Below are 24,085 nucleotides of genomic sequence, written 5' to 3'. Positions count from 1 at the left end.
AGGCTCTTGAGACACACAGAGTTTGGGTGTGACTGGCACTCTTGTTAAAGATGCTACTGAACAGATGATGCATTGGGTGTCTCTTGTTCCATCTCGTGGAGGGTGTTCATGGTTGTATTAAGTGACTCTGTTGGTGCCATTTCTCTTGGAATTCTCCAAGCATTCACATGTAACAGATGCCATACCCTCCTTCTGTGCACAGCCCTGTCACACACTGCTTTCCCCTCTCTTACCCACCCCCATCTCTGTTCTTGCAGGCTTGCTGGATGCTCTTATCATTAAAATCTGACTGCCTCATGTAATTGTTTGACACTTCAAGAGTGACTGTATCAGTGCTGAAGTGGGCTGGTTGATACCCTTCAAGACCAAGGTTTGCCCCAGAGCAGAGCTTTCCCCAGCAGGGTCAGCAGAAGAACTCAGGAGCCAGTAGGTGTTAGGGCCTCTCTTCAGACCCCTTTTAGAAAAGGGTGATGTATCTCTACCAGGAACTGACTGCAACTGTTCTTGTGGTTACCTCTTAAAAGTAACTTGATTCTAGTTAGTTGTCCAACAGCCTTGTGTTATGTTTTCTGTTTGCTGCTGTTTTATTATTCTCAGCAGCCCTGACCCAGAGTTGAACTAGTTATTTAGAAAGAAAAGGTTTTACAACTAAGACCATGTCTGGAGCCTCTTTATCAGTGTTAATACAGTTACACCCAGGGTGAGTTTTTGTATGTTTTTGGCCATCCTTTGAGCTATCCAGTCCTATTCAGGCTTCCCTTAGAACCATATTTAAATGCAAATCAAAACATGATTTGTGATTTGAAATGGTTTCAATCATCTGCTCCCTCTCTTACGTAGCCACTGATGCTATTCTAAGTTGGAAATTAAAACTGCTCCCTTATGATATGATCTGCCTGTTGAAATGGAAATGGAAAAGATGGATAGGCAAGAGGGAAAAGACAATAAAAAAATAAGTCACTCCTTCTCCACTAAACTCATCCCATGGTGCCTCAGAAAATTTCTGGTTTTGGGGAGCAGTGGCTTGGAGGTCTGAAGAAGGACATCTACTCCTAGTGATTCTCCAAATTAACTGCTATTTTATATATTAAGTGTCATCGGCACCTTTATTTGCTTTCAGTGTTCTTTGGGATGTCCCTTGGGCACACTCTTCCAGTACACTTTGAGGTGTCCCTTGGGCATATCTTGTCTTTGCAGCTGAAAACATGTAGCAGGACACAACCTGCATGGCTGGATTACCAAAGTGTGTCAAAAAAGACAGTTGGTAAGAAAATGAGCATTGCTAGCTGAGGAAAGTATCACGCTCCGAAGAAAATAGTAACAAAGTACTTGGATAGAAAGCAAGCATTTAGAAGCTTCAGCAATGTTGTATTTTGGAAAGCAGTGCTGGCATGGTGCTAGGGAACATGCAGTTCCTGGTTTGTGGTGTGTTTTGGATTTTCCTCAGGGCAGGGCTGTGTTAGGCTCTGTCTTGGGACAGGCCTACCACAGCAGGTGCTGCTCTGCTGCTCTGCCTGGCCTTCAGCCTGCTGGCAGCATCTTCCTCTGCTTCACAGGGATGAGAATAGCACTCCCTCCTCTCTTCCATTACACCTTCTTTGCAATGCTGTTAGTCTCGGGCTTGGGAGATAAATCAAAGGTCAAAGACACTGTGCAAGCTGCTCTCTGCGGCTCTGAAATGTTTTTCCTTCCTAAATTGTATGCCCACAGTGTGCCAATCTTTAACTTTTCTCGGATAGAGCCTTTTAAGGCAACTGAGGGCCCAGACAAGTGACAATAGTTGCTGGACACAGTTCTCCAGGCAGCCTTGCAAATCTATCTCAGTTCTGATTAATTTGCAATATCTATATGCATCTTGGGGCAGCCAGACGTCAGTATGATGCCATGGGGTGGAGGGATGCTCACAGAAGACATTCTTACTTGTATCACCCCTGGAAAGTGTTTCAGTGCTGGTTCAGTAGCATTTAACTTCTAATTCCTTTGTGTGTGTCTTCAAAAGTCTGATGCAAGGTGAGGGACAGGTGGGCACTGACTAGCAATAGGCAGCATCTGATTGCAAGTTTGCCTGGGCTTATAGGCCAGTTAGAAGATGAATGTTGCTCAGGTGAAGGCTGAGGCCCAAAGGCTTTGTGTGAGCTCCCAGTTCAGCACAATCCTTGCTCCAAAGATGCTCACCAGAATGTGAGAAGCAGACATCTACTACCTGAGCACTGTAAGCTGCTGTCCTGACAGATTCATCCCTCTTTTTCAGTGCTTTCTGACACTTCCATGAAATCTTTTCTATGTTGCTACAGTCCCTCCATTAAAAATGTGTTTAGCACATTAGTTACTGAAATCTGCATGCCTTTGATTGGCACCCAGCTCACCCCTCCAACTGCCTGTGGAGCTTGAGCTGGATGTCACAAATAATTGAAATTCTGCTGAAGTTGAAGCTGGATTATATAGCTATTTCTGTTTCCTTTTCTTGGCTGATCTCCAGGTATTAATCAAAGCACAGTTTTCTCCTGCGAAGCTCACAATGTAAAGGGATTGTCTTCATCTCGGACTGCCACTGTTCAAATCAAAGGTGAGAGACTGGGTGCAAGAGACTGGGCAAGGGCCTTGGATTTGCTCTCTGGGGAGGGAAAGTAGGGCTCCTTAATGCAAGGAGTTGCCTCAAAGCTGCCAGCACCAGTTGGAGCTCTCAGCAATCAAAACAATGTTTTGTGTTCTAACAGCAGTTCCCACTTCCTATGCAGGGCCGTATCCCAGGCTGTTGAGAATAATCCACATCTGATTCAGGAGTGGAAATGTGATGTCAAATGACAGCTTTTCCTTGAAAAGGAGAGAGCTGGGGCAGTTAAGTTGTTTGTGAGAGATGAAGCTGATATAAATTTGCAGCAGGGAAATCTTTCCCTCTTGGGAATAGATGGGTCTTGTTAGAGCTGAAGAGGCCATTACTTCTGCTTGCTTTTATTAGCATCACATTAGATGTTGAAAAAAATCAAAGAAGGTGATCACCAGTGGCCAGTAAGGTCTGCTCATCCACACTGAGTTTATGAATTCTATTTTTTTAATTCTTTGCTCTTTAAAAGCTCATTGAAAACAAGTAATTCCTAGCCTGTGCATGACCAGTTGCCATTTGGAAGTCTCCAGGCTGATGTGACATTTGCTCTGTTCCTCCAGGTGACTGAAACAGGGATAATCAGAGCAATCAGCTCTTCCCCTCCTCTTCATGTTGAGATGCTTCTGCATTTGAATTTTTAGTCATGCTTTAATGCACTTTTAATTACACAATCATCAGTTCCAGGAGAGGCATGGCACAAAAATAATTTGTTCCGAGTGGTAGCTTATTGCTCAGCACAAATACAAGCAATCCTTTATGTCTGTATCAGTATCAGAACTCACAGTTGTAGTAGCTAATGTTCATTAAAGGACAGATCAAAATCCAGCTGTAATCTACTACTCTTGGAGTCTGTTTTTGTTCAGGACATTGTGGTTACTGCTATGCCAAGAATGCAGAATGTTGGACTAGTAAGATTTATAACTTAATTTAAAGCCATTTGGAGTTGTTGCCTTGAAGGCTTGTCTACCCAGGGGAGTTAGTTATTGTGGAATTTATCTTCTATGCATATTTTTATCCTGGGATAGAATTTAGTTCACAAAGCTATTACACTTTAAAAAATCTCATCAAGCCATAATTTGAGAAGACATTTAGCATAAACAAGCTCTTTAATTTTTTAGTGTTAATACAGATTTTTTTTTTTTTTAACCATTAATAAGATGAAGGAGTAAAGACCTCAGAAGTCTCTCATTTCCCAGCAATTATGTTTAGCTGAAAAGTGCTCCTCAGGGGTCAGTCATCAGCTAATGAATCCACACAGCCTGTTTAAGAGGGACATACTGCCATCACACACTTGTGTCACACACACATGTTCTAGAGCTGAGAAAGAGCAAGCTTAAGTGACTCAACTAACATTGCACCAGTATGTGTGGCATGTCCTAGAGACAGAAAATCTAGAAGCAAGTTCAGTGCTGTAGTCATAAAAGTTACATCTGTAATACCTCAAAGATGTGTCTAAAAAAGTAGTTATACATTTACCTAAGTGATGAGGCTTTTGTGAATAGAAAAAGTTCTAAGATCTAGTACAGACCTGTTAAAATTAAAGCAAGGCTCCTACGCAGCGGAAATAGGGCAGGCTCAAATAATGTTTATTTCGTTCTTGATCCTATAAACATACAGAATTCAATGAAGTTGCTCCTGGGAGTAGTTGTGTGCACATGCATGTTCAGGGCCTTCCTCTCTTACACAAACCCATCTGCTAATGAGGACTCTTAAATCCATTTATTAAACAATTAGTTTCTCCTGTGTTTCCAGAGGCAAATATTTTTGCTAGGACGTTGACAAACTGTTAACATTTCTTCCTATTTGCTCCTGTTGTTGTTCATTATCTATTCTCTGTAGTGCCCACAATGTGCTGGGTGTACTCCAAGCAGAAAATTACTGTTATTGTAGCCCACAGTCCCCAGCCATGTACAAAGCCCCGTTGTTCAGCCACTCTCTAAGCACAGAGGAAGTTAACTCTCATTATGTTAACGCTCAAGGTCCTGTTTTCTGACAGGCTTTGCTCTCCTTTATATGTGCAGCTAACACTTTTAGGGTTGTATCCTGTGTTTCAGAGCACAACCGGAAACAGCCGCCCACAGTTTTTTCCCAAGAGGTGGTGGGGAAATGCATCTGGCCCTTCTACAGCTTGCAGAGTTAGGGGAAGGTGCTAGCAAGCCTGCCCTCCTCAGCCCCTCCTTTACAGAGGGAGGGGGTGTGTTAGCTGCTGATTATTTACTCTCCCTGGTGGCACAGCACGTAGCTCCTTCGGGCCTGCCATCCTGCCTTGAAAATCACGTGTCGCCCAAAAGTTAACGAGTGTGTCTGCAAAACTTTGAGTTACGGACAATGTTTCAGCAGTACCCAAGTAAGCAGTAAAAGCAGGATTTTTTCCCCATAAAGAGCTTACAAACCTGAACACTGACATCGAAAGAGAATGAAACGAAGATGCAGGAAAGTTAACTCACAAAGAACTCATTGCCCAGCTTCCATCTCAGACCCTTGGTCTGCTGCCCCACCTCACACCCACACACCCTGTTCTTATCTAGGTGGCAGGCCACTGCCCTGGGTCCTGGTAACTGGTTAACCAGCCAACAAAGGCTTTATAGAGTTAATCTGTGTCACCATCTATTCCTCTCCTCCAGGCCCTCTGCAGAGACCTAGGCTTTTGGGCTCTGCATTTCTCTTGCAAGATGGCCCTGTGGAGATGCTGAAGGCAGCAGTACTGAGGTTGTCCTTGGTGCAATGAAATACAAGGGTGCTCTGGCAGGATAGAAGATGCAGCTGGAGAAATCCTGGCTTGCAATTACTTTTCCATTGCTGCTTTCTGATGGATGCAACTCAGGAGACGTGGAAAACTTGATCTGCAGGCAGAGCCTCGTCCTGAGGATGGGTTTTTGAAAGAAGACTCCTGAGGGTACAATTTGTTGAAGTGCTGCAGGGAAAGTATTACAGCATCAGCGTAGAATTTTTTAAAATGAGAAGAAGGTCAGGGGAGAGGTTAGTATTCATGAAGCTGCTAATTTTGTCAGGAGTGTCAGGAGGTGCCTGAATGAAAACTCAGAGGTGAAAAAGAGATGGTGAGTGGAAGGATAGGAATTAACTATGTGAAATTACAGTGAGAAGAAAGAAGAAGTCAAAGGGAAGCATCAAGGATCCCGAAAGGAAACCAAACAGTTTGGTGCTGTGCTGTGGTGGCAGGAAGCACGAGCATCTGATTAACTGTCCAGTCTTGGAATCCTGATTTTGTTCCTGGCCCTGCCCTTAATTTGTAGAGTGGTATCAACCGTGTGGCAGGCACTCCCTTTGGCTTGAATTTCCCCTCTGTAAAACAGAGTTTATTCATCCCACGGCTGAGGAGGCAGTTTTCAGTCCAGGCTCTGTCCCAGGGTGTTTCAGTGGGAGTCTGCAATGGACACCTGGAGGCAGCACAAAGCAGTCTACTGCAAATCCAGCTCCAGGGTATTCAGGTCACTACATCAAACCATACTCCACCTGGTGCTGGCAGAGCTTGTGTCAGGGGCTGGACTGAGAACCTGAGGTGGGATTTTAAAGCCCTGACTTAGTTCACAATGCGGGTCCACAGGCAACCGTGTGCAGGGCTGAGTCATGCGCTGCAATGGAGGGGGTAGGAAAGAGAGCTGAGTAGCAAAGGAGTGAACATCACACACTGGCATTGCTATCAAAGAGATCAACCTGTGTGCATCCAGCAAGTGTGCTGGACAATGAGAGAATGTCTGACAATAGCTTGTTCAATGTTAAGATAATAGTTTCATTCACAGCAGTCAGGGACACTCTCTAAAGATGTGATATTGTACCACATTTCTGTTAGTGATTTCAATGCATAATTTTTAGCCTCAAGCCTCTTCCACTTCCATGTGAATACCTGCTCAGTTCTGTGTACACTGAAAGGTCTCTTTGTTTCCTTCCTAGCCATGCCTCTCCCGCCTCTCAATGTAACTGTAAGCCAAGTCACCAGCAGCAATGCCAGCGTGGTCTGGGTGCCAGGATTTGATGGCCGCGCACCCCTCCATTCTTGCACTCTTCAGGTATGGCCTCTCTGGATTGTGCCCTGCCCTGCATGAATAACAGGACTCTCCTGAGCCACAACATTTCCTGGGCCATTGTTTGCTCTCCCATCTTATTAGCAGTGTTTCAATTCTTACTTCACAGCCTTAAAGCATAAAAGCTTAACAGGAGGCAACTCGGGGTGTATATAGGTGCCAAAGTGCAGGTCATGAACTTCATGCTCAAAAGTTAAGTGTTAAAGACTGGCCACATTCTCCTTGCCAGCAGGTTATCACATCAGTTGCTTCGTGGCAGCTACTCCATGCAGGTCATTACACTGCAGCACACATGAAGCACACAGCACTCTGTGGGAAGTGCCCTTGAGCAGCTGTGGCTGCAGGGTGTGCACCCTTCCTGCATGGAGCGGTGGCCCATGGTAGCTTGTTCCAGTGCAGGTGCCTGTGAATCCCACACCAAATCAGGCCTGTGCTGTGGGATGCCAGAGGAAGTGCAGGAAATTGGACATACCAATGAATCCAAGGTATGAGGAGCCTGCAAAGTATAGGATGTGGTACAGGAAAGGTAGGAATGATGGAGGTAGGAGACAGACTGGGCTTTTTGATACAAGATCAGGCCTATTTGCATGTTTCAGAGCAATTTGAAGCCCTGTCTCTAAATCTTGATTGGTTTTCCATTGTCAAAGACCAGTTCTTCCTAGAAAATCAAGCTTGATAATATTCTGTAGGTCTCCCAGGTGCAGAGTACTCCACATCTGAAAAATTGGTCTGCTTCTTGAAGTTCCTGAGAACAATGGTATGTGTCCAACCTCAGGCAGAGTTAGTTTCTGTCATTGCATACTTAGCTGTAGAATCAGATCAAAGAACAAGTAACCAAGTGAGAAAATAAATGGTGATACCCAAAGCGGGCTGTGCAAACACAGCTAGGCACGTTCCCCATGGATTTATTTGCCAGGCCCCTATGCTTTCCCTACCTGATTACAGCGGCATTGTGATCTGGAGTGGAATTTCTATGGGGTGTTGCCAACTATGCAGAGGAGGATTATAAACTCAAGGTATGCTGGAAGTAGTCTGGATAATTTACTTGCAGTCCTCTTTTTATTGGAGGGGGGGAACAGAGATTTCATGCTCTGATGTTTATTATATTTCAGAAGTAAAAGAAATCATCATCTAGTTTTAACTGGCAAAAAGAACTCCTGAAGGCAGCTGGCCCTGGTCTCCGGGTTTTGTTGCTGCTTCTGTTCTTGCTTGCAGTTGAAAATGGTTTTCTTCCTCTGTTTTACAATGCCAGTTATCTCCAGCTGGAACAGCCTATTCTCTCTGGCTTGCATGCTGCAATGCTAATCATTCTAGGGTTTAAGTTGTCCCTCTCACTTTTGGCAGGGGCAGGGGTGGGGGATGGGGCATGTGGAAAAGAGGTTGAATCAGAGCAGCCCAGTTTCTGTCCACTCAGCAGTCTCTCACCCCTTTTCTAAGCCTTTTCTGTTCTATTTGGGGAGGACGGAGTCTGGGAGCAGGGTAACTTGGCAATGACCCTGCACTGTCAGAAAACCGTGCTTCCTCTGACTCCCACATTGAGACATTCTGTGTGAGGCATTGACCTACATTTCCATGTGAAAATGCACGTGTTCCTGGCTCCTCATGATTGCACTTCTGCTGGGAGTCTCCCAGAAAGAGAAGGGGGATTGGAAGTTTGCTGTGTTTTTCTGGCACTCAGGCATTGCAGCGGGTGCCCCAGGAGCACCATGTTCAGACAAACAGATTGCTTCTGGGGACAGGGCAGGGAATGGCAGCGTTTTCTGACTTAACACAGGCCGAGTTCCAGGGTGTGAAAGGGGCAGGTGCAAGAGCACCAGCTCTTGGGAGTGTTGAACAGAAACTCATCGTCCAGCAGACAGGGTTTTACACAAAAGTTGTCTTGTTTTTTCCTTGCTTTGGATGAGACTGATAATGACTGACAACATGCTTTTCTATTCAGGAAACCCAAGATTCTTCCTTTCCACCAGCCAAATAAATCAGTGTGCCAAAAGTGTTTGTGAGAGTGAGCGGAGGGGCAGTGAGAAAGGGAGAAAGGCTGCCATATAAAATATATAAAGTCCATATGACTCTTTCGCTTTTGTCAGTACATCTTGCTTTTACTCTCAGCTTTGCTATTTGATATGCACTTGAGGAGAAAGTCTGAGCCTGGGAGCTATGCAGTGATTTCTGCTATTGCCAGTACAAAAGTAGGAACACTGAACCTGCCTGTGCATTAAAAGCACACAGAGATACCAGATTTAAATTGACATTCATGCTGCTTTAAAGCTCAGAATTGGAAACAAAAGAAAAAGAAGGGATGCAGGAGTGGTAAGAAGTTTCTTTTCAGTTAATTTTGAAACAGGTTAGTTGAACATGTCTACCATGTCTCTCATCCACTAAAAAATTGAAAGTATACAAACTTCTGGAAAAAAGAGGTTGGCAAAAGGTGACAGTAGGCAACAGGCAAGTTGCTCTACCAGTTTCCGTAGTTTTCATTGCCCAGATTTAAACAAGCCTCAGAAGCTGGCTGCTACCACTCAAAACGACAAGCACATTTAGTTTTCTTTGAAGGAATAATAATCAACTGTAGAAATTGTAACATAAGGGAGGAAATGTTTTAAAATATGGAACCAAATTTTCATCTGGTGGAAAATTTTTGTACTGCCCGAGTGATGTCACTTCATGATTTTTAGTTTGACAACTCCCTTTTCAGTATTTTAAGCATCACTGGTACTATATCTATTCTTACACTTTCCTAAACTGACAATTAAATGGGTTGTTACCCATATGGACATGTTAGTCATACTGTTTATGGTACCAGTCATCTCTGTTTCACTCTTGGCACAGGTAGCTGAGTCACCAGATGGCCAGGAGGTCTCCACTGAAGTCACCCCAGTGCCACCCTTTGCCTACGGCGTGCAAGGCCTGAAGCATTCCACCAACTACAGCGTTCGTGTGCAGTGCAGCAATGAGATGGGCAGCTCCCCTTTCACCAACAGGGTTTATTTCCAGACCCTGGAGCTTGGTAAGAAACAGCAGACAGGAACAGGACAGCAGTTCTGAACCTGAAAAAGAGATGATTATAAATGTCATTAACTCCTTGCTAGCTCTGAAATATGGGAAGCATTATGCTGTTGGATTGCTCATCCGCTGTAAGGGTCTCCTAGAACAAAACAAGAGCAGACAGTCAAGTGTGGTTAACAGCAATGATGCATAATGCAGGAGCTGACCCAGCCATGGGGCTTCTGCATGCTGGTCCCATTAGCTCTGTGAGATTCTTGGGATCTTGAGAGAAGTGAGAGCTGCTGACCCGTCTTCTCCACTTGAAGCCACAGAGTGCTGGTGGCTTGCAGAAGTTGTTCTCTCCCCTCACACCCTCTCTTTTCTGGATGATCTCAGGAAAGAGGGTGAAAATGCCATTTTCAGTGTGGATAGTGCCTTATTTTCCTGCACAGAGTGATTGTGTTCTGTTCTCTGCTTTCAGCTCCAAACAGCACCCCTCAAAATATCCATGTTATTCAAAGAGATCCTGGTCTAATTTTGGAGTGGGAAGGTGTGGCTCCAGATGTGCTGAAAGAAAATGTCCTGGGATACAGACTGGAATGGATTCAGGATAATGTAACTCAGGTAACAGATTGAGAAGGTACTGAGCCATTGAACACAGAGCTGCAGAAGGTTTATATTAAATTTGCTAGGCATTAAGGTCCCTCATCTATACCAGGGGATTAGATTGGTGACACTGCTTTTGTGTAAATGGATCTATTCTGACTTTAGGGAATGCCTCAGTATTTGACTTCAAGATTTAGGGCCATTTTTTCCTTCCTGGCATATTCAGAATTCCTTCACTTGAATGTTCTTCTGCAGTCAGACCAGTTCTCTGCCGTTCCTTGTACAAGAAGGACAACACAGAGAGAATCCACTTTGTCTCTCTCTGACTCTTTCTTGGGCTGTCCAGCTCAGACAGTGCAGGATCTGGGCTTTCTCTCTCCTGTGACTGGGCCTTGGCTTTCCAAATCCTAGGAGCAAAGGTGTATTTAACAAGTGAATGAGTTGTGCTGTAAATCACAGAAGGAAGGTTGTGGATTCTTAATACTTAGGGAGTTGAAAGGACCCTGACAGCATGAGAGCCTTTCATTTGTTCTTTGGCATTGACCTTTCCCAGGTATCTATCAGCCTTTGAAGTTCACAGCATTTCTTATGGTTTCTAGCTTCCTAATAGGTATTTACCCAGTGCTTATTAATGAAGAGCAAGCCTATAATAATAGACAGCTGGAGGAAAAAGAGACTTATTTCCTATTTTGTATGACCCATTTCATACTAGGTCAGCATCATTGACTTTGAGTGATGGTGTTTTGAGTTCTCATTGAATTTACACTGTGTCAGTGGTGGCAGCCAAATACTCATGGGTTTGCTGTATGAAGAAGATCCACAAAACTACTGAAAATATGTTGGCCTTGCCATCCTAAGTGAAAATTGGTGCTGAAATTCAGAAGCCATTTAGGATTTGGTCAACAAGTTAGAACAGACAGACAGACTCCTCCCTTGGATTAAAACCACCAGATGCTTTACAGTAAATCACAAGAAGGAGGTATATCTTTTAATAGCAGAGAAAACCATATTTCTATAGCAACGTGCATGGGAGGACCTGAAAGGAAGAAATTATTAAACCTCCTATCTGCCTTATGCCTTGGGAAACTGCTAGCAATTTTTGGGAAGAGAAACCCAAGACAACAGCCCAAATCTCAGGCAAAACTGAGCTAAGGATTGAGGAGTCACAATTCCCAACCCTTGTTGTAGTGCCAGTGAAGTACATGGTACTGTTTTGGTTTAAAGGTGAAGTTTTACATTAGATGCCTTTTAAGACAGCTCACAGTTTGTTGTCATTTGCACTCAGGGGGAGATGGTCGTGCAGGACACAAAAGCCAATCTCACCATGTGGAATCCTCTCAAAGACCTGATTATCAGGGTGTGTGTGCTGAATTCTGCAGGGTGCGGGCCGTGGAGTGACCTCTTCCTGCTTGAAGCCCAGGAGGTCATGGGTGAGTGTCCACTATTTTCTCTTCACTTTGGGGGAAAAGTCAGAAATACTGGGACTGCTGCTTTTTCTGAGTCTTTTTCTTTCAGTGCTCACAACTTACTGAGACATATGGGCTTATACAACAGCACACTTCATCAAGGAGACTGGAAATTCAATAATCTTTAAAGAGCTAGTATAAACAAAACGCTTCTGGCCTCTACTGTGTCTTCTTAGAACAGTGTTTTACTGTGCTTAGTGCAGAGCAGAAGGGCAGACACAAAGAAAATATGCAAATGAAGGTTTATACAGATTTACACAAGTAAATGTGACAGAAAACTCCTCTAACACAGATTCTCTTCTTTGATTTAGTTTTATGCCATTCCTGCTAGTTTTAGTGAAGCGTGATTTAAACCATGGCCACATGGGTGTTCATAATGGTTTTTCTGAATGTATTTTTATTAAACCAGTTTAGCTGTCTCCAGGGAAAAGCTGAGCTACTGGTAGAAGAGGAAGATGATGGTACAGACGCTGTACCTTGCAATCTGGACCGCGTGGAAGGGTTTGTTGGGAGCAACATGCACGTGTGGAGTGCACTCCTAGTGCTGAAGGGCAGTTAGGCTCACCTGGGGTGATTTGCTTCCTGCTTGTGTTTCACAGTGAATGGGAAATAGGAGTCAGGCAATGAAGCAGGGCAGGATGTTACATGGGGAGATGGGTAGAAGGAAGAGAATGCTCTTGCTTGTGAAGGAAACTGTAACAGAACTAAGGGGAAGGCATTCCAAATAAAGATGGGGATTGGTGATGAGAAGTCAGTGAGGTGTGATCATACAAAAAATCCCCCAGTCTCCTGAGGTTTTGTTTCCAAGTGCCCATGGCAGGACAAGATAGCAGTCTCTAATTTCTGCTGCTGACCCACCTGCTGTTGCTATCTTCCCACTCCACACGTTGTTGAGGAATCACACGGACATTGAGCTCTCCTGATCCCTCCACACTTAGGGATGGCAGGGGGACTCTAGAGGGGAGCTCCCAAGCAAGCAGGAGGTGGGGGGTACAGGCAACCAGTAGAGAACTGCATCCTTACCTGCAGGAGTGCATTTAGTGCTGGTTTTAGCATGCACATTTCTCAGGTCCTTTGGTAGCCCAGTTCCTGTGATGAAGTCAGCACTGAAGGTCAAGTGTGAGCACACAGTCACTGTGGGATCGAAGCCCTCAAATTATTTAAAACAGAATGAAGGGGTGTGGAGGTTCAGAGCTGAGCCTACTGAGGTTGGTCACTGGCTCCATCAGTTTTTTCCTCCTACTTTTTGATTAGGTATTTTCTGTGGTACCCAAATACAGATAAATGTATCGGAAGGAACTAGGAGTTCCATTTGGAAAACGGCCATCACTGGCAAGAAGCCCCAGGAAATGTTTAGGGTTTGCGTTTTATAGGGAGCTGGAATGGGATAATCCTGACAGCACTATCTGTTGTTGTTTGATTGTTTTTATTTACAAACCACTTCAAAAAAAGTAGCATCAGGAGTGGTCCTTGTTTTGGCCATATGTTGTCTGGAAGCACATATATTTCTTCGCAAGCATAACAGGCAGGAAGTAAAAGTTCACTGTGGAAACACTGACAGGCCTTAGGCAGCAGAGCTGCAGAAAGACTGCATTTTTGTTTCAGGCCTGGTAGAAAACATAAGTCGCTTGCTTTCCTAAAATAGCAAACTGGCACTGGTTGCTTTATGTGAGAAATGCCAGGGGTGGTTTCTGACCAGCTCCCTGTGCGGCAATAAGGATGACTAAGCTCGTATAAACTTTAACTCAAATTTGTCATCGCAGTGAAGCTAGTGGGAGCTCCACCCTACTTATGCAGAGATCTTATGTGCTGTTTACAAAGATTGTTTTAATATTTTCAGAAACTTTCTCAGTCAAAACCTCTTTTTTTCATTGCAGAGCAAGGAACAGAATGGTTTCATAGCTTTTTCCTCTCTGTAATCTTCACGATTGTAGGCTGGAGAAGACTTGGATTATGTTCTTTGCACACCTTTGAGACATAAACTTCCTGCAAAATAGAAGGACTCATCATCAAGGGGCTCCTAAATACTCTTCTAAACTCTTCTAATAATAGTCTTCTCTCTGCCTCGTGCATTCTTAAGGCACATGCTGGTTGAAAAAGGGGATGCAGGAGATGGGAGAGAGACAGAGTTGAGAGAGAAGAGGCAACCTGTGGGCTGCAGCCTCCCTCAAGCTCAGTGGCACGAGTGGGAAGCAATGATGTGTGGGGCAGAGGAGGAGAAGCAGCGAATTTCAACATTAATTTCTATTTCTGACACATTTTCTATAAACTGTGGGATGGGCTCCTGATTTCCAGCAGTTCAGAAACAGGGAGAATAATTTAGTTTAGTTTTGTTTTCATCCACACTCCTTTTGGAGGGGCTCCCCAGAAGTTGACCTAAATGCCTGCTCTCTCACCAGAGCAGCCAACAGACAGAGACTAGAAAAATAAGCCTTGAGAGGTTTGTCTCACCACAGGGGAAGGAAACCTTGTTGTTAACTAGCAGAAAGGACCTTTTACATCAGTGTTGTTAGCTGTTTCTGATTGTTAGGCAGGAACAGCCCAAGTGATTGGCTTGGGAATTGTGGAGAGGGTTGGAATTACCTTTATTATATCTGAGAAATACAGCTTCTGTTTCTGATCTCTCCCTCTTCACAACAGCCTTGAAGGCTGGGTTGAAAGTTGCAAGAAGAGGGAGTGTCATAAGATCAGAGTCTGTAAAGCCTTCTGGGTGGTAAAAGAATATGTGAGTCACTGAAGGAGATAAGATACTGGAAAATAAGTACTAAGGATCTGATAATTTGCTTCAAGTGGAGAAGTACTAGTCTGCTTCCTCACTGGTCCACGATTCTGTGTCCTTAAACTCTGTTTATTAGACTAATATTACTTCTTTAAAAGCTTGGATGATAAGGCTCATCAATGCAGCTGGTAATCAAGCCTCAGAAGCCTCTTGCCTGCCAGGACTCTGCCAGTAAGGGTTGTCTGACTCTTTCATGTGCATCTGTGTAGAGATTCATCCAAATTCCAGCCCATCAACCTAACATCTCTTTTAGGAACAGGTTTATTTATACTGTCATGACGTATAACAGGATTACTTATATCATCAAAGATGACTCTTCCTTACCTTCTGGTAAAGGGCAGTCAGCTGCTGAGGGTGAGCAAGTGAGCATGGAGATGAAGGAAGTGCTCAGGGACCTGGTACCTTTTCTTGTTAGCTCTTAAACAATTTGGAGATATGAGGGCTATCCTAGATTTTAATAAACCCATTCAAATTCACATTTAATCTTCAGTAATTGTATTTGGAGAAGAAGTCTCTCGGGGAATTGGATTAATTTATCATTTTTTTTGCCAGGCATACGTAATATTCTTTTTATTCATAACTGTATTGCTTATCTTCCTTGCCTGGCAGCTTGCTCAGATTGGCAGCATCTCCATTTTTTCTGTAGACATTTTGTACTCAAAAGTATACATATTCTGGGAGCAAGTATTATTTCAGTCTTGGAACATGTAGGCTGACTAACTTGTTTCTTGACTCACAGGGGACTTTAAAATTTACCTTTTCTTTGGGGAGAGACACTGAGAAGCTGCAACCAACCAAACAACGTTGTGAAGTTACAGCTAATACCAAGTCCCTCAGGGTGCTTTTCTTTGTGGGAGGGGTTAGAGGAAAAATGTAAATATTTTTAACCAGATTGCCATGAGGCAATTGTCCTTCTCTGTGGTCTTTCAAAACATTGCCTGGCTGACATTCAGGTAGTGCTGAGTAGCCTGGTCAAGATTCTAATGTCTGTCTCAAACAGGACAGGGTGAAACCTGCACACAGAATGCTCACATTAAGCAATCTTTTTGTCATGAAGCTCCAGTTTGAAGCGCCTCACATCATGAGCTCATGTGAAATAGTATAATCTGGTGCAGCACCTATTACCTTCTCGAGGCCCAAAACCAGTAGTTTCTGATAACTAGATGCATCTGCTCTGCCTTTGCTGTGAGAAAGAGCTAGTTTTCCTGATGATTGGCTGAGTACCTGTTTATGCCAAATTCCAGTATACAAAGATCCACCAGGTCCAGCAGCATGAGTTTCCCATTTAAAAGCAAAAGGAGAAATTGGTCTGTTTACCATTGATAGTCTTCTGTTTCCTGACTGGTGTTTTCTCCATCATCTAGGTGGCCAGAGACATCCTCCTTATGGGACGTCCTGGGTTCCTGTGGCACTGGGCATTCTCACAGCTCTGGTCACAGCTGTTGCCCTGGCTCTCATTCTCCTTCGAAAAAGAAGAAAGGAAACTCGGTTTGGGTAAGGGAGTTTCTTCTTGTGCTGGATAGAGAGCTCTCTGCTCTCTCTTCTATTGTGGTTTCTGACTCAATTATTTTTCAAAAAAGCATTGTGGATGGAGTACTTTTGGCAGCTTTTTTGCATAGCTGTATTGGTTGGGTTTTTGTTGGGATTTTTTGGGGGGTTTGTTGTTACTGGGTTTTTTCCACAGTTTTGGGGTGCCTGCCTTTTCTTCAAAATGAGAACACCAAAAATACAGTAGAAAAAATGTTATGTTAATAGCTAGGCCTTATTAGACTATAGAAATATGAACTTGATTAAGGTAATTCTTAGCACTGCTGCTTAGGAGATTCAAAGAGAAAAGACCCACAGATGAAACATCTGTATTCTTACAGGCTGAGCCCTTTATCCCATGCTGGTTTTCAGTCTATCAGCTGATTGTAACTTCCTGACTGCCCAGAACCCTCTGGATCTGCAGTAAAGTTTCCTTTCCATCACCTCTGACACTTGGCTGCAGTTTGCTCCCTGCTGCAAACAAGGTTCCCGTTCTTTCCAGTCTCCCAGACCTCCCTGTCACAGCAGCATCTCTGTTTAAGTGACTCCTGCAACCTGTCCCAACCCGCAGCTTCTCCCAGGCACTCGGGAGGAGTGATTCCCCTGTTTTGGAAGGCTGTAGGTGCATCCGCAAAGCAGCATAAACCTGTTGTTCCCCCTCTCCAGATACACTCTCTAACAAGACAGTCTGCAGTACTTACACAGCAAGGGGTGAGAAATCATCCCTACTGTCCAACACACCCTTTTAGAAGTGAATGGCCCATGTAATCATGGCTCTGTGTGTCTTTTCTGCCTCCTAGCCATGCCTTTGGCAGTGTGGTTGGCAGAGGGGATCCAGCAGTCCATTTCAGAGCTGCCAGGTCTTTCAACAGGGAGGGCCCAGAGCTCATTGAAGCAACATGTAAGTAAAGTGACTTGAGTGATTCTGCCTGGGAAGAATGTTCTGCATGTTTTCTCTCTCTGTTTTCACTGAAACTGATGTTTTTTGATCAAAAACATAGGAGTAATTTACAATGAGGCTTAGACACTGTGAATTACAGAGGTGAAGGGCCAGAATTGCTGCTGCCATGCCAATTACATAGCCCTTGCTAATTACAGCTACGGTCATTGTGTATATTAATGCAAGACACAAATTCACCGCTCCCCTGCCCCAGTTTCACTCTACAGGGACTCCTTTGACTGGACTATAATCCAGTGGTGAGATAAATATGGCTTAACAATATTAGCAGTACTCTTTAAACTCAGTGTGCTGAGCTGTGCTACAAGCATGAACCAATTAATCAGTCTTGGAAAGCCAGGAATTAGTAACTTATCAAACAGGAGATTGAGTCCCAGGAATGGCCAGATGATCCATTAAGGTGATCCGTTTCTGTCTCCTGGTTCAGGAAGGGCATGGCTCCCTGTGACAGCGCTGCATAGCTGGGTTAGGATGATGCTCCAGTCATTAAAATGGTGCAGCTCCATCAGCTTAAATTAAGCTGTGTGAACCAGTGTCTGTCAGTAGCTCTTTGGATTGGATTTTTGTCTTCTCAGTGTTATTTACATTATTTCTGTATTCCTGTTGTTCTTGGAGTGTTTAAGGGTGGTATTATCACACCCTCTCCCTTTAAGTACTCTAAGTACATTTTCTGATGGTTGAAAGTTGCTGGCCTCTTGTCTGTGGTGAGGCTAGAGGACATGGAAGAGAATTCTGTCTTTTTCAGTGTTTCCTCCTTACAGTGTGGGAATCAGATTGGAGATGGAGATTGGAACAGGTGACTCTTGATGTTGTGACGGAATATTTAAATATCCCTTATTTGATGCTTCATTTGTTTTGTTGTTGGTTTTTTTTTTTCCAGTGGAGAGTATAGGGATCAGTGATGAATTGAAGACAAAACTCAAAGATGTCTTAATCCAGGAGCAGCAGTTCACCTTGGGAAGAATGCTGGGCAAGGGTAAGAACCAAAACTGAACAAGGCTTACACTGAAAATCCCACTTGTAATACTTTTACTGTTGAGTAGGGAGAAGCAATTACAAGCAGCCTGTTTTCTCTCCAGCTTGTAGATGGAAATTTAAATGGTAATATCCCTTCCACTGGGATAAAATGTTTCAGAGGTTTAGCATAACTGAGAGGATATTGGTTAAACCATTCCTGTAATATGGCTCTACACAATCATGAACTGCAGTCTACGCTCAGCTCTCCAAAGCACTGTTAATTCACTGGTGTGTGAATTTCTTTCAGACATTTAAACAAAGGAATGTTCAATTAAACTTCACCTTTTCCTTTTCCTTTATAAGACTAGTTTTATTGCAGGTTTTTTTTTGACCCTTTCCTATGAGGAGCATTCTTCCACTCCATCCCTCCTAGAACAAATGTGTTTCTTTCAGAGCAGGAAGATGACCTTCCTGCAGAAGTGGTCTCAGAGGGATAACAATGCTAAGTAATTAAACAGCTGTGTCATCTGTTTGTGAGTGTTAGCTCTTGGCCAGTTTCTGGGATCCTGCTTCAACCCTTTTGGGCTGCCCCCATGGCAGGTAACAAACTGAAATTGGCTGCAGAGGGGCCCCAGGGCATGGCCTTGGTGTGGGGATGCCAGCTGGCAGGATCTGGTCTGAGTTGTCAGCCTCACTCCCACAACCCCAGGTTACAGGTTATAAGATGACATAACTGCGTTACCTTGGGCTCTGCTGACTCTACAGCTGAGCAACAGCTCCATAGGATGGAAGCAGCACAAAATACCTTTGTTCCTTCCCATTTTCCTGGTTTGTGGTCAGATCCACTGCTCATGGTTTATGTGAAGTAAGCACGTGCCATAGAGTAGTGAAGGACATTGGTGAAAAGCTAGCGGAAAGATAATGCTTCTGGGGTAGGTGTCCTGAGTGCCATATTTTGCTTTCTTCTTTTCAGTGTCAGAGTTCCTCATACTAGTGCATTTTGGGTGGGATAAGTGGTTACAAAATTAGGGAGAGCAGATCTAATGCAAAGAGGCTGTTATGTTAGGCTGTGGTATAAAGCTTCTTCAGGCTAAAATATTTTGAAGAAGTTTTGGCCTGTTGCATTTTCTCTTATCTCCCTTAGAGAACACACCAGGGCAAACACTGCCTTCTGTGAATCATCATATCACTCACACACAAGTAGGTACTCCTATGTTTTCTCTGGTCAGCTGTGATTCATAGAAGTCATTCTCTGAGTTCTGAGAGATAAGGCTGACTGTATCTCAAATGGTTGAGTCCTGGCACCATTGCTCTGCTCTGATGGCTGTCAATACTGAGAGCTTCCTCAGCCAACCCATCCACTTGCTGCTCCACCTAATGGCCTCCTCTCTGAACAGAAGCTCACTCAGACTCGTCCCTCATGATATGGCTTCCCCAGAAATGTCTGCCTGTGATCCCAGCCTAAACTCTGTCTCTGCATCATCTATCTGGTCAGGGATTGTTTTTTTCTCTTCTTGTTTTCCTTTGCCTTCTGGACTGCCAGCACTGTGATCCCTGTCTGCTGGTAGTGATATCTCTTCTAGACACACATATGCTGAAAGCTGCTGTCTGGAACTGCAGAATGAAAAATGAAGCATTTCTTATGGTTACTCAGCTTCTTTGCTAGTGACCCCTGAAGGGAACCTGCTGTGAATCATACTTTCTTCACAAGAAGCTGTTCCCTCATTGCCTACTCTGATAATTTTACAGGAGAGTTTGGGTCAGTTCGAGAGGCACTACTGAAGCTAGATGATGGCTCTTTCCAGAAAGTGGCAGTGAAGATGCTGAAAGGTATGTGGAAGCAGGGCTGCCTGAATTACTTAAGAAAAGAGAGCTTGGAAAGATTAAATGTTGTCTGTCCTATTCTCAGCAAATATCCCTGATGCTCTTTATTCCTCTCTGAGCTTCCCACTCAGCCATTCTACCCATGTTGTCTCCCATCCCTTTCATGTCAGTCTTTTCGTAGTGGACGGTCTTCAGGAAAGGACCTATACCACCTTAGTTGCTTCTACAGCACACAGCACGTGGTGAATGCAACCAAAACCACTACCTCATGCAGCACAGACAGCTCAGACAGGTCTGCTCTGCCCTAATAATTCAGCAGTGAAAGGACAGTATTCCTGCAAGCACATAGCCTGGAATAAACAGAGTGTTTGGGCTGAATGCAGTGACAAGCTAACTCATCTCAGTCAGCACATTTGACTGAGCAGTCCAGCTCCCATCTGATTTGTCATTTGGTGAGTGTACCTAACAAGGGCAACTAATACTTTCATCAGGCAGAAGTCTGTGACAAGAAAAGCAATTAAAAGATAGGTATAAATCAAAGGAAACATGAATATATATGTGTTTATATATGTTAACCTACCTTATTTGATCCCTTTTGCCTGTAAGGCAAAAATTAACTGTGACTGAGTGAAAGCAGTCACACTCACTTATCTCTGGAGCTCAGTTTGCTTCATAGAATAACAGCTTGTACTAAATACACTAATACCATTCTAGTGTAAGTTGTATCATTTTATCCAGTTTCAACAATAATTCTAATCAGTTTGCAAGCTTTTGTGTAGTTAGAATGTCTCCCTTCAGGCATCTAACTTAGGAACAATCTGTCAGCCTCCAGAGGCACCTTCCTTTCTTCATTGACTGTAAAAAGGGAATCTCCGTTTTGTCTTCTGAATCATATTGAAATTACTTGCCTAAAGCAGATAATGTGAATACTCCCCTACAGGTCTGAGTCTGATCTTGCAGCAGGACTGGAGGACTCTTGCTAAATTCAGCAGCAGTGGTGGAATTAGTCGACTGGGATACTTCTTGATTATATTGATATATTTCCATAAATCTGGACTCATAGCAATGAGAAATAATTTAGTCCAAAATTTTTCTGATGTATGTCACTGCTGAATTTGGCCCAAGCTGTCTGGTAGTGTGGTTATTTAAGAAATCTTAGCTCTAGCACCTTACAAGACTCAATTGTGCTAAGAGACATAAAAGCATTGATCCTTCATGCCATCCTTGTCAGAGATGAATTGGGCCCTGCTGTGCCAGTCAGGGGCTCCAAGGCCATCTCCTCAGTTTCAACATTTTCTTTCATTTGTGTGGTGTCTCCTCTCCCTGACATTTGTTGTTTAGGTTCTTTTACCTAATTAATTCTTACATCTTTAACCCCCACACAGTTTGCACAGCTTCCAAGGAAAGTTCTTACTGAGAAAAGAGCTGCTAACCAGTGGGTCTTTACTCTGCCAAGAACCAATTTACCAGATGTCCCTGATAATGTGCTTACTGCTGCCCATCCCAGGAGAGAGAGTCAGGCTCTGCTTTGTTGTAAAATGTCTTAGCTAGCTATAGGTCTGAGAAGATGTGTTGTGCCACAAAGAACAAGCTTTTGATAATCATTATTTGTAAAGTCCCTTGGAGCCACCTACAAAGAAAGCAAACTTACAGTCACTTTTTCCAGCGGACATCTTCACCTCGACTGACATTGAGGAGTTCCTGCGAGAGGCTGCCTGTATGAAGGAGTTTGACCACCCTCACGTCACCAAACTGATCGGTAAGACAGCGCTGCTGCTCGTGCCACAGGGCACCTCCTGTTCCTGCATTATCCCACACAGCCTCACTCCCCCCAGCAGTGCTGGTGCAGCCTCCTCTGTGCTGCCTGGAGTCCTGCACAGGTCAGCACTGCTCCTTCCCAGGCCCAGAGGGAGTTGGAGTGTGTGCAATGCTCCCCACACCTGCCCTCACACACCAGTAACAACCATCTCCTATTTAAGCCGTTTCTTTGGTTCTTGCAAATGAATCAGGGAGACTTTGGCTGGCTGAGGCATGTTTAAACTGCTGTGAAATGTGAGCGGGTGGGCCGGTAGTCTATAAATAGGAGGGAAGATTGTGCCTTTCCAAAATACTGAGTAGGAAGAAGACATTTGTGGGTGGACACTTTGGAGTGCGGGTATTTTCCAGAAGTAGAGACTGCTCTGCAGAGCGTGGGGTTGGGGCTGTCTGGTCTGGAGTGATCCTAGAAACATCTGTAGTTGGTCCTGCAAGACAAGCTGAGAGGCACTAGGCTCTTAGTACAGCCTCTGAAGTAAACAGGGTTAGAGGCATTTTACCACCTCCTGGCATAAAGTCATAGAAGCTTGGGGCATGGAATCTACCCACCAAAATGGCACATTTTCCTCCAGATCTGTAAGAGGAAGGTGCAGCAGCCTGTGAGATGGCCCTGGGAGTGATCTGTTCGTTAACGCCCTTTCGCTGTGTGTGTCCTCATCAGGAGTCAGTCTACGAAGCCGTCCCAAGGGCCGTCTCCCAATTCCCATGGTGATCCTGCCCTTCATGAAGCACGGAGACCTCCATGCTTTTCTGCTGATGTCACGAATTGGGGAAAACCCATTTGTAAGTCTGTCTTACTGTAGAATTCCTTCTGGGAGGGTAGGGATTTTCGGAGAATGTATTTGGAGAAGCTCAGGATTGGTCTCCCAAAGGCACTGGCAGATGATTGGATTTTAATACCAGAGAAAGTCGTGAGATGTGATCTTAAAGCATTTCCTTCCATGCATGTTGAGGCCCAGCTCCTCCGTTCTATCCCATCCCCTCCCTATGTCCCCCATCCCTGCTCTGTAAAGTGGCAGCAAACCTTGCAGTTTTGTCATACGTGCTTGAAAGCCTCCAGTAGCAGAAGCTAAACTGTTCTTTCTTACAGAACTTGCCTGTTCAGACACTCCTCAAGTTCATGATTGACATTGCCAGTGGGATGGAGTACTTGAGCTCAAAAAATTTCATACACAGGGACCTTGCAGCTCGGAACTGCATGTAAGTGACTCATGAGTTTCAGAGAAGAGAAAGACCACAGTGGGTGAGGGAGGGATGAAAAACCTTTTGCATGACAGAAGCGTCAGGGGTCCTGTCTAAGAATGCTGATCTTTGCATTTAAGTGACAATAGACATAGGGGAGTCAGGGTCATTGTGGTGGGGTGTGTGGTGGGGCTGCTGGGAGCAGGGAGCAACTCCTAAAGTCCCACTGAGCTTTCAAACAGACCCTTTTTATAAGGAACTTTGCCATCATTGGTCTGCACATAAAGTTTCATAGAGCTGATTACAATACATGTTTGTAATTAGCCACTCTAGTGGCTGTGTGTCAGCATAGGCTTTTTGTTCCACATTATAAAATAACAGGAGGGAATGGGTTTGGCTGTGTTAGTAGAAAAGAACTTTCATGGTATCCTGAAGTCTGTATTTCTGGTATCTATTTTGAGGACTTGATTATCACAATATAAGAATTGTAGTTTCCTTGAAAGCTTGTGGAGAATGCCTTTAAAAATAATCGCATGGTGAGCACACCGTATGACCCCACTTCACTGTTCTTGACACCAAACTACCTTGACTGCTTTGAAAGGAAGAAAAGTCCTTTTTTTATCCTTTCCACTTGGCTTCTTCCCTGAGAATGGAATAAGGAACAACTCATTGTGAGAACAGAACTCTGCCTCTGAACAAAACCACAACAACCAATAAAATCCATGATGAGACACAGATTTCCAAAGGCATTTTAATGTCCAGATGTACAGACAAAGAGCCTGATAAAGTCATGATGAAAAATGATGGGTTAGCCTGCTTTGACATTTATGAGGAACCCATACTGATTTTCTATTTTTGTAGACATCCTCCAGAGGAAGCCGAATGCCTGTTTCAGCATATCTTCTGGGGAAAGCAGGGGGTCCTTTATGAGGCCCGGGAGCATGAAGTCGTTGTGGGCTTTACTTGGACTATCTGCCAACGTGTATAGGTTTAAGAGGGTGACAGAGCAATTTAGGACAGTAACTAGGCCTGGAGAGAAGATGTTGCAGATCTAGTTCAAGCAGTTTTAACAGGCAGTCTAGGCAATCACCTTATGATGTTTTCTTATTGCCAATATGGGATGCAGGCCTTGGTGATAGCAGTGAGTATTGCAGATGTGCTCTGATAATCTTGGAAATGACAGAAAGTAGCTGAATTTCTTTTGTGTGTGTAAGAGAGTAGACCATCTGAACATCGCCACTTCCTTACTCATAATTATTTCCCTGTTAGTCTGAAGGAACTAGTTTGAGACCACTAAGCTACTTCACATTGGTCACCAAGTAGATGAAATCATTCTCTTTT

General features: G+C 44.0%; 1 protein-coding gene across 3 annotated transcripts in view; it reads left to right on the top strand.

Moving 5' to 3' along the window:
• The window catches only part of TYRO3 (TYRO3 protein tyrosine kinase), a 41,763-nt gene that overhangs the window by 10,626 nt on the left and 7,052 nt on the right, over window positions 1-24,085 (top strand). For all 3 annotated transcript variants that reach the window (XM_048308277.1, XM_048308279.1, XM_048308278.1), the window contains 12 exons: window positions 2,480-2,566; window positions 6,518-6,633; window positions 9,475-9,652; window positions 10,112-10,254; window positions 11,522-11,666; window positions 15,846-15,975; window positions 16,809-16,909; window positions 17,847-17,942; window positions 19,673-19,753; window positions 21,414-21,506; window positions 22,224-22,345; window positions 22,653-22,762. In XM_048308277.1, coding sequence (XP_048164234.1) covers window positions 2,480-2,566; window positions 6,518-6,633; window positions 9,475-9,652; window positions 10,112-10,254; window positions 11,522-11,666; window positions 15,846-15,975; window positions 16,809-16,909; window positions 17,847-17,942; window positions 19,673-19,753; window positions 21,414-21,506; window positions 22,224-22,345; window positions 22,653-22,762 — 1,402 coding nt within the window. The remainder of the gene's footprint in view (window positions 1-2,479; window positions 2,567-6,517; window positions 6,634-9,474; window positions 9,653-10,111; window positions 10,255-11,521; window positions 11,667-15,845; window positions 15,976-16,808; window positions 16,910-17,846; window positions 17,943-19,672; window positions 19,754-21,413; window positions 21,507-22,223; window positions 22,346-22,652; window positions 22,763-24,085) is intronic.

Source organism: Corvus hawaiiensis, chromosome 6 (genome assembly GCF_020740725.1).
Source record: "Corvus hawaiiensis isolate bCorHaw1 chromosome 6, bCorHaw1.pri.cur, whole genome shotgun sequence".
Classification (NCBI taxonomy): domain Eukaryota; kingdom Metazoa; phylum Chordata; class Aves; order Passeriformes; family Corvidae; genus Corvus; species Corvus hawaiiensis.
This window is presented reverse-complemented; position numbering and strand designations above follow the sequence as displayed.